At 42.6% G+C, this 10,531-nt stretch overlaps 1 protein-coding gene across 2 annotated transcripts in view; it reads left to right on the top strand.

Moving 5' to 3' along the window:
• The first annotated feature begins 6 nt into the window (after positions 1-6).
• UBP1 (upstream binding protein 1) overlaps positions 7-10,531 on the top strand; it is a 54,078-nt gene continuing 43,553 nt past the window's right edge. For both annotated transcript variants that reach the window (XM_011224719.3, XM_011224718.3), the window contains exon 1: positions 7-235. In XM_011224719.3, coding sequence (XP_011223021.2) covers positions 123-235 — 113 coding nt within the window. In that variant the 5' untranslated portion in view covers positions 7-122. The remainder of the gene's footprint in view (positions 236-10,531) is intronic.

The raw sequence follows: 10,531 nt of genomic DNA, 5'->3' as shown, positions 1-10,531 counted from the left end.
TGGTGACCATCCGCCGCGCCGGCCCGAGGCTTCACCCGCGCCCTCCCCCAGGGCGCGCCCGCGGAGCTCCGGCCCCATCGCCTGCTCGCGGAGGCCGCGCCGGGCGGCGGCGAGGCCGGAAGATGGCCTGGGTGCTCAAGATGGACGAGGTGATCGAGTCCGGGCTGGTGCACGACTTCGACGCCAGCCTCTCGGGCGTCGGGCAGGAGCTGGGCGCCGGCGCCTACAGCATGAGGTACCGGGCGCCCCGGGCCGGGCGGGCGGAAGCTTCGGTCTCCTTGGGGAAGGCCTGCACGACCCCGGGCCTCTGCCAGGCGCGGCTGCGCCCAGCGGTACCCGGGCCTCCCGGCCGCGGGGTCCGGGCCCTGCCGCGTGGCCGTCGGGGCCAGGGAGCCCCGCGGGCATCTGCCCACCCGGGTGGCGGGCGTGGGAGGGCGGCCCCGCAAGACGCCTCGGGAACTGCTTCTGAGGGCTTCATTTTTGCTGTAAAACTGGCCGGCTGGCTTGGGTTGGTGGGGGAAGGGGCTTCCTTTCCTTGCAAGTGATTTACAAGCCTCTTTGGAGCTGGATGGAATACAGTGTACGAAATGGTAGAACTTGTATTGGGAAAATACCCTCTAAGGTTTTGGTTATCAGTTCCTATTCTGTTTACGTTGTAGTCCTTCCTGGTTGCAAATTTTAATCACTTGCTGTACAGTAGTAATTATACAATAAGTGAAAGTAGACGGAGGGGGGAAAAGCACCTTAACTTAGTGATGTTTTTTGATTGTTTCAAAGTGAAATTTTTCATTTTGGGGACCACCCTCTTAGGCTATTTTCTTTTGCAGAAGGCTTTACGATGCAGTGATTGCACAACAAATTGTTTAGTCTCTGCTGCCTGTACCAGCAGCCATTCATTTTGTTTAATTTTGAAGGTTGAAACAGATCAGAGCTTAGTCTCTGGCCTTTATCCTGAAGAATGCTGTGGTGGGTTTTGTTTTTGTTTTTAAACTCCTCTTTGGTGGTTTTTTATTTTTAGCAGCTATATTGAAATATAGTTTATGCACTATAAGTTCACCTGGTCAAAGTGTACAATTCCATGATTTGGCAGCATTTTGTTAAGGCGAATTGAGATTTTCTGACTTTAATGCCTGATGTCTTTCAAGTGCTGTCCAGTCTCCCAGTAGCTTTCATACATCTCACTGCAGCTCTCCGGTAGGAGAGAGAGCATAAATGTCCTGAAGAGAGACTTCGAGGTCAGAGCAGGCCTGGAATGGTGGGGGCTGCTCCCTGAAGAAATTCAGCTTTTATATTTTAAAGGGGAAACTCTGGGCAGTAAAGACTGTCAGGAGGAGATGTTTCTTAGAGTGTGAAAGTGTGTGCAGGAAAGCCTTTGGTCGCCAGACTCTGACCCTGATTGGGTATGTCCTTCTCTCCCTGAACTTGGCACTTGCTTTCCACAGTTGTGCAACTTGAAGACTCTGGATGAGGTGGCTTATTTTCTAGAACAACTCTCTCAGTTGAAGAAATTGATCTATTGAAAGTCATAGGGTCACCTCACACAGTACTAGAGACAGTGATTTCCTAGTTAAACACAGGCCTCAAGTGCCATGCTGCTCCTTGAGACCAGTTAAGGCACATGAGGGGAATTTAGTGTTTTCAGCTGAAAAGTTGCTTCTCACTTCGCAGTTACGGTAAAATGAAACTTAGCTGCCAAGAAGTTTGCTTATTAGAGTTATTTTGAGCTTTTACTTTTTTCCTAGAGTTTTATTTGTTTTAGTGACTCAGGCAGCTAATGAACTTTTATTTATGGTTTATTCTGTGAAAAGGAAAGAAAATCATAATTTTAACCTTTCCCTGACCTTGTTCTTAAAATAATGTCTGACATCTTTATTATTATGGGTCTTTGACAACACTTGCCATGGGGGAAACTTTCCATTAAATGTTTTCGGTTAATGCTTACATGGTTGTCATTTAATCTAAAATTTCAGGTATTTTTGAAGGCAAATTCCAGTTTTTAAGGAGCTTATTTAGGTTTTTTTTCTTTTCCATATTTAATTGAGCCCTCAAAACTGAGGGGCTGATGAGAGTACTTGCTTGCCTCTTGCAAATTCAAGGCCCTGTGTTTGAAATTCAGACTTGGGCAGTTCCAAAATGGACTTGATAAGGACTAAGGCTGAGGAAGGCTTTAGGCTGTTGCAGGCCTCCTTTGATTGCACTTCCCAGCTTGGACCTGGAGTCCTAAGAAGGCTGGATCTTAGGAGTGCCTGGTATCTATCTTCTGCATGGGTAGGCAGCATCTTTTCATCTGGCGTCAAGTAGGAAGTAAGGCTATTGATGCTTACCTTTCTCTTTGATTTGTTCTTTCTTAAGTTCAAGAAGTAAACTCAAGGTGCTAAATTTGAAATTATTGGAAAAGTGACTTCTTGATGAAGGCTGCCTACAAAGTAAATTTTTTTAAATTCCAAAGTGAAGTATGCTTACTATAGTTGCTCTTTGGACGGCTTAAACCATCCATTTTTATTTTTATTTTTTTTAAAGATTTTATTCATTTATCTGATAGCACAAGCAGGGCGAGCTGCAGAGGGAGAGGGAGAAGCAGGCTCTCTGCTGAGCAGGGAGACCGATGTGGGGCTCGATCCCAGGACGCTGGGATCATGACCCGAGCCGAAGATGGACACTTAACTGACTGAGCCACCCAGGGGCCCTTTAAACCATCCATTTTAAAGACTTTTTAAGAAATGGCTTCCTCCATTTGGGGCAAGGTGGCTTGTAAGAAAGATGGTTTCTCCCAGTAGTCTGACTTAAAACTGTTTACATTTGGGTGCCTGGCTGGCTTTGTAGAGCATGCAGCTCTTGATCTTAGCGTTGTGAGTTCAAGCCCCATGTTAGGCATGGAGCCTACTTAAAAAAAAAAAAAAAACAACTATGTGCATTAAACAATGCAGGCTGATAGTATTGGGTATGTCATGGCAAATTTTGATATTGTCTTTGCTTCTTCCCCTCCTTTTTTCCACTTGGCTCTGTTTCGTTTTCTCTCTGTGTGTGTCTCTCTCTCCCTCCCCTCCTTTGTGTGTACAGGTTTACCACATTTGTATGTGAGGTATGAGCTATTGCAGATTCTGTTTGAAATGAGGCAGGTCATAAATGTTTTTTAGAAACTTAATTATAATGTCAAGATTCTAGAGATGGATGAAGAGACCTTAGGAACTTCTAAACCAGTCCTTTTATTTTAAGTGAGTAAGCAAGCCCATAGATGTTAGTGTTGGTTCAAGTGACCTGTTAGTGGCACTACCATTCCAAATGAAGGCTGAGCTTCCCCTCACTGAAGGAAGGCTGAAACCCATTGTAACTTGAAATCTGGATCATTCATGTTTTCCGAAGTAAGGGACAGGTAACTAAATGGCCTTTAGAAAGTAGCTCATTAAAACTTTTTTAAGAGGGTCTTTTGGGCCACCTGGTAATTTTCTTTCCATCTAACTGTTTACATGAAATTTATAATCTGTAACAACTTAATTTTTAGGACTTAGGAAGTACTGTGACTTCTTTAGATGACACGTAAAATATTGAATTACCTTATGGAGGGCATTGGTCTTGTTGCCGGGTAAACTGGGGAGACCTTGGGTCATGAGGCTCTTGACCCAGCTTGTCCAAAAGATGTCACCGGAGGCTCTTGATCTCATCAGGAGAAAGACTTCAAGGACAGACACAACACAGCAGTACAAGCAGGAAAGTTTATTAAAGCAGAAGTATGCTCTCAAATGTGAATGCTGGCGGGCTCCAGAGAGAGTAGCATCCCCTAGAGTTTGGATTTCTGTCCACGCCCAGTGTGGAGGCCAACTCGGGACTTGAACTCACAACCCTGAGATCAGGACCCTGAGATCAAGACCTGAGCGGAGACCAAGACCTGAGTGGAGATCAAGAGTTGGACACTTAATCAACTGAGCCACCCAGGTGCTGCTGGGTTGCTATCTTAACAGTTGTTAACAAGGGGGTGGAATATTCACTACTTGAGGAAAGGATTTTTTGGAAACATAGCCCTTTCTTATTGGGTCAGGGGTTTCCTGTCATGGCACCCATAGGGAGGAGATTTTAGGTATGGTAATGTGATAAAGTATAATAAAGGGATAATGTGAACCTTGGCCTACTTTGTCAGCCATCTTGGACCTGTCTGGTTTGATCCAGTTTCTTGTGGTTTTATTTTGGAGTGCTGCCAGGACAGGCTCTGACTTCCTCATAGTTGGCAATGACTTCCTGTATGCTGGCCGGCAGGCATCCTATTAGAACCTAGCTAACTGCCTACTTTAAAACCATCATAGTTGTTTTCTGGGAAATGATAGGCTCGCTTTGTTCATTTTTGAGGAAATTTTTGTCACATACCCAGGTCTGAATAATCATAGTTTGTTAGTTTTTCTTTCAAGTTCAAGTGATATTCTGTGAGAGAAACTGCTCGGTCGGCCTGCAGATCAAACGGTGGCATAAAAGCTTTCCTTGAGACAACCATTGCACTTCGATGTGCATTAGAAATATATTATACCTGCCCAAGAACCAGTATATACTAAATAATTTTTATGCAGTGACTACCACTGCTTTGATTTGGGTGCAGTTTGGTGCCACTGCCTTGATTCATGCTAAGGTACCAGCAGTTCTAATTACCATTGGTTGAGTGCAAATGTCATCAAAGTGAAAAAGGCAAACGATGTTTTAGTATTATTCTGAAAATAGGTTTGACCTCCTGAAGACCTTGAAAGCATCTGTTTTCTCAGGATACCACAGATCACACTTTTGAAAATCTCTGGTTTAATGTGTGCATACAGTTTAGATACTTGAAATGTTTTCTTCTAAATTAAAGTAAACCCATTATTAAAGCTCAGAGAAGTTAGGTAGCCAGCCACAGTGTCACTCAACAAATGAGAGCTAGGATTTGAAGCTCTAGAGCTGGGGTATGCCTTCTACTTCTTTCCATTGCACCCTTGGCTGCCTGCCAGTTAATAGGTGTTCTCCAGGTAGTTAGAGCATGATCTCTCTGAATAGGAGGAGAATCAGCCAGGAAGGCTATATATATTTTTTGTCTTGTTGTATCTTGCTTTTTTTTTTTTCCTCTCCTCCAGGACCTCGCTGAACTTAATAGTTCTTCCCCCGCCTTAAAGATTTTATTTATTAATTTGACAGAGAGCACAAGCAGGGGGAGTGGGAGAGGAAGAAGTAGGCTCCCTGCTCAGGGAGCCAGATGCAGGGCTCGATCCCAGCACCCTGAGATTATGACCCAATCTGAAGGCAGACGCTTAACCGACTGAGCCACCCAGGCGCCCCGGAACTTACTAGTTCTAATAATTTGTAAGATCTCAGACTTTTAGTTAGACGGTATCTTTAAATGATAGTAGATTTGTTTCTATATGATCTTTACATTTCATTTTCTTGCCTTAGTGTGTTGGCTAGGGCTTCACTGCAGTGTTATTTAGAACCACTAAAAACTTGAGTTTTTAGTCTTCTTATTGATTTTAGAGAATGCTCCCAAAGTTTCATAAATAGGTTATCATTGTTCCTAAATGAAATTGGTCCTCAATTTTCTTTTCTTGCACTCTTGTTATTTACTTATTTTTTGAACATCAAGGCTGTATCAGTTTCAGGTGAGTTACTTGCTCTTTTTATGGGCTAAACGTTTTATTTATCTATGTATTTATATATGTATGTACGTAGGCTCTATGCCTAACATGGGGCTTGAAGTCACAACCCTGCAATCAAGAGTTGCATGCTCTGTGGACTGAGCCAGCTCGGTATCCCTAAACAGTTTTTTATGAGATGAGACTTAACTGTTCAAGATTTTGTAAAGCTCACTTGGAATACAGCCTGGATTTGGTGATTTTAACTTTTTTGCACAAGTAGATGTTTGACTGCATGTGTAATTGATTTAACAGACATAGGAATATTCAGAATTTATGTATGTTAGCCAGTTGTGGTAAATTTAAATTTCATAGAAAATTGTCTGCTCTAAGTTTCCAGATTTTTTTAAAGATCTCTACAATGTTTGTGATTATTCCCTTTTCCTTTATGTACTACTTGTGTCTTTTCCTTCTTTTGTGACCTATTTCAGAGGTTTGTCTGTATCTTCAGTGCTTCTCAAGCCAAATTTTGGCTTTATTTTTCCTTTCTGTTGGATTTTCTATTTTGCTTTTATGGTCATTTTCTTCCTCGTTTTCTTGCTTCTCTTGTTATTTTCCAACATCCTTGGTTGGATGCTTTTGCTTCTTTACTTTTGGTGTTTGTTTTCTAGTAGATGCATTTAAAGCTGTATATTCAGTTAGGTTTCTCAGCAGGATTTGAAGGCAACACCTTTTTCTTCATTCAGTTCTATCGTTTTTTTATTTTCTTGTAGTTCTTCATATACCTGGGACGCTAGCCTTTGATCATGCATATATGTCATAAATACCTCACCTCTGTGACTTGCCTTTCTGTTCTCCTTTTGGTGGCTTTTGAACATTCTTGATTTTAATGTGGTCAAATTGACTAATCTTTTCACTTATAGTTAGTCTTACCTTACTGTGAGGGTATAAGATATTCTTACAGTCTTTTCTAAAGATTTATTACTTTATATATCATACCTAAGTTTACAGTCTGTCTGGAATAATTTTTTTTTTCTTTTGTTTTTGGTATGGCATGAAGTAACGAGGCCAATTGCACTTTCCCCTACTTGAAAAGACTTTTTACTCGAACCTCTTCACAGTGCCATTGTGTTCTAAATCAGCTGTCCAGAAGTGTGGTGTTCTGTTTCCAGATTCTGTATTCTGTCCTTGTGTTCCTGGGGAATACTCAACTAGATCATGCTTTGTCATTATATTCTTGGATTTGGTTTGTTCATTCTTAATTTGGGACTTTTGCTTCTATATTTATGGCTGAAACGAGCTTTTCATTTTCTTTTTTAGTTCTTTTTTTTTTTTTTTAAAGATTTTATTTATTTATTCGACAGAAATAGAGACAGCCAGCGAGAGAGAACACAAGCAGGGGGAGTGGGAGAGGAAGAAGCAGGCTCATAGCGGAGGAGCCTGATGTGGGGGCTCAATCCCATAACGCTGGGATCACGCCCTGAGCCGAAGGCAGATGCTTAACCGCTGTGCCACCCAGGCGCCCCTCTTTTTTAGTTGTTTGTAGGTAGTTTTGACTTCAAAATTACATTAGGCTCATAAAATGAGTTAGAAAGTATTTCTTCTCTTTCTGTTCTGTTGAAGGCTTTCTGCAAGAACTGCCTTTGAAAGTTTGACAGAACTTGCCTATAAAACTATTCTAGGGCAGAAATTTTCTTTTGGGGAAAAATTTTAACCACAGTATCAGTCTCTGTAGAATTATTTTTAAAAAGATTTTTATGTCTTGAAGAAAGTTGTTTTTAAGATTTTATTTTTTTTTAAAGTAATCTCTACACCCAACATGGGGCTCAGATATACAACCCCAAGATTAAGAGTCACATCCTCCACCGACTGAGCCAGCCATGGTGCCCCTGTCTTGAAGAAAGTTTTCATAAGTTCTCTTTCTAGGAAATTGTTCATCTTACCCATAGTTTCAAATGTACTGGCATAAAGTTGATAGTGGTGTTCTCATCTTTATAGTTTTTGGGTTTTGTTTTTTTTTTTTTTAAGATTTTATTTATTTGAGAGAGAACACGAATGGGGATTAGAGGGAGAGGGAGAAGTAGACTCCTGCTGAGCAGGGAGCCTGATGCCGGGCTTGATCCCAGGACTCTGGGATCATGACCTGAGCCAAAGGCAAGTGCTTAACTGACTGAGCCACCCAGGCTGCTTCATTTTTTTAGTTTTTATTAGTGATAGCTCCTTTTTTATTCATACTTATTTGTGCCTTCTCTTTTTGATCTCTCTCCTAGACATACATATATATGTAATTTTTTAGGGCATGTTGGACCAGACCCCAGACCTTTTGTGCCCTTAATGTTTGTTTGTTAAGACTACAAGAAACTCCAGAGTTTCAGGACACTGCTTTTTTCTTGCATTTTGGTCAGCACTCTGGAGTTGCACCCCCTCAGTTATTTTTTCTTTTCTTTTCTTTCCTTTCCTTTTCTTTTCTTTTCTTTTCTTTTCTTTTCTTTTCTTTTCTTTCTTTCTTTCTTTTTTTTAAAGATTTTATTTATTTATTTGAGAGAGAGCCGTGCATGTGCACGCACATGCAAGCAGAAGTGGGGGAGGTGGAAGCTGACTCCCGCAGAGCAGAGCAGGGAGCTGGATGTGGGGCTTGATCCCAGAATCCTGGGATCATGACCTGAGCTGAAGGCAGATGCGTAACTGACTGAGCCACCCTGGCGCCCCACGCCTCCTTAGTTGTTAAAGATCTCCCCTTTCTTACCGGTTCTTAACATCTTCCACCTTGCCCTCTGGAATCCTCCGTCTGCTATCACATGGATTGAATCGTGTCCCTCTGAAAGGGTATATTGGAAGTCCTAACCCTCAGGACCTCAGAATGTGACCTTATTTGGAAATAAGGTCTTTATAGAGGTAATCAAGTTAAAGTGATGTAATGAGGATAGGCACTGGTGTCTTTATAAAAAGAGGCCATCTGGGCACAGAGAGATGACTAAGTGAAGACATACAAGGGGAAGCTGGCCATGTGATTGGAGGGAAGCATCCACAAGCCAGGGAGTGCAGAGGAGTTCAGATGCCAGAAGTTGCGGGAGAGGCCCAGACCAGCTCTGCCAGCACCCTTATTTCAGACTTCTGGCCTCCAGAGCTGAGACACATAAATTTCTGTTGTTTTAAGCCACCCTGTTTTGGGTACTTTGTTACAACAGCCTGAGGAAACTAACACAGGCAACTTTGTCTCATAATGGTATCTTCACCTTCCTGTTCTTTTGGAAAGTTGGCTGTCCTCTCAGTATATTCTTTTCCTCTGAAGCCCTAGCAAGTGGTGGTAGTTTATTTCCACAGCCCCCCCCCCCGCCCTGCTCAGAAGATGAGGGAAGGATCCTCTTTAGTTCTCACTGCTAGCTTTCAAGCTGTGCTGCCTTTCTCCTTCCTTGTAAGACCCCCCAACTTTGAATTTCATGTTACCAAATAACAACCAATCAGTCACCCAATTATTGCAGTCATCTTAGTGATTTCTGGGTCAGTCCTCATTTTTAAATTTTAGGTCCTGGTTCACTGTCACTATCTGACACTACTAAATTCTTAGTGATTTCAGAATATATCTAAATGGGCCTTCCAGTGACCTAACATTTCTGTTCCTTGTATCTTTCGTATATTGGTATTATCTTCAGCTTCTCAGTCCTATGATCATATGTTAGACCTTGACATTTCCAGTCATGTAACCCATGTATAATCTCAAATTCAGAGTTCAGTGTTAACTACCACTTTCTGCCCTTTCAGCTCACTCCCTCAGTACCTTCCTCTTGCTGTCATTTGGCCCATCTACGGTCCTTCGTCCGACCCTGTTTGCCTATTTTTTCTTTTTTTTAAGGTTTATTTATTTTTGAAAGAGAGCATGAGGAGGGGGAGGGGCAGAGGGAGAGGAAGAGAAGCGGACTCCCCACTGAGAGCGGCTCCATCTCACAACCCTGAGATCATGACCTGAGCTGAAATAGAGTAGGAAGGTGAACGGACTGAGCCACCCAGACGCCCCATCACCCTCTTGAACACCTTTTTTTTTCTTCAGCTAGTTTTAATTTTCATGGTCAGTCGTTGTATTACTTCCTTGCATATACCCTTGTCTCTCTTGCCCTCTCTTGCTTTATTCCCCTCCCATCTTTTTTATTTTAGCAAAACTGTAACCCTGATTAAATGTGATTTTTCACTTCCTTTAAGTCACCTAAGCAGTTGCATGTGGTCTGGAGAAGCATTAAATGGGTCTCACTTTAAGTTCACAGCCTCAGTATTCCGGTGCATCCTTTTGCTGTTGCCCCTGTGGTGTTCTCATAGTGGCCTCATCCACTGCTCCCCACCCTCAGCACTTGATTCCAGGACTGCTCGGGCGCCCTCCCACCACTTGCTCCCCATTCCCGCTTTCCACTGATTGAGTCCCTTACTTGGCACTTCCTTCCACAGACTGCACGGCTTAGATGTTTTTCTTGGTGTATTTAGGTGTGGATTTCTTTTATTTATCCTGCTTTGGTTATTTGGGCTTCTTGAATCAGTGAGTTGGTGTATTTCATCAGTTCTGGAACTTGCTCAGCCTGTATCTCAAATATTGCCTCAACAATATTTTTCCCTCTTCTGGAATTTCAAATCTCACTTTGTCTTTTCTTTCTCTTTCTCATTTTCCATCATTTCACTCTCTCCTGCTTTCTGAATAACTTATTTTTGCCTATATTCCAGGTTCCTTATCTACTCTACATTTCTGTCTGAGCTACTGTTAAAGCTAAGTTCTTAATTTTAGCAATTTTATTTTCCAGTTCTAGAAGTTCTGTTTGGGGACATCTGGGTGGCTCAGTTGGTTAAGCATCTGCCTTCCGCTCAGGTCATGCCCAGGGTCCTGGGATTGAGCCCCTGTTGGCTCCATGCTCAGCAGGGAGCCTGCTTTTCCTTCTCCCTCCGCTGCCCCCCCCCCCCCCCCCCCG

The sequence above is a fragment of the Ailuropoda melanoleuca genome, chromosome 6, assembly GCF_002007445.2.
Source record: "Ailuropoda melanoleuca isolate Jingjing chromosome 6, ASM200744v2, whole genome shotgun sequence".
Lineage (NCBI taxonomy): Eukaryota > Metazoa > Chordata > Mammalia > Carnivora > Ursidae > Ailuropoda > Ailuropoda melanoleuca.
Note: the sequence above shows the minus strand (reverse complement) of the source record. Positions and strands in the feature narration are given on the sequence as shown.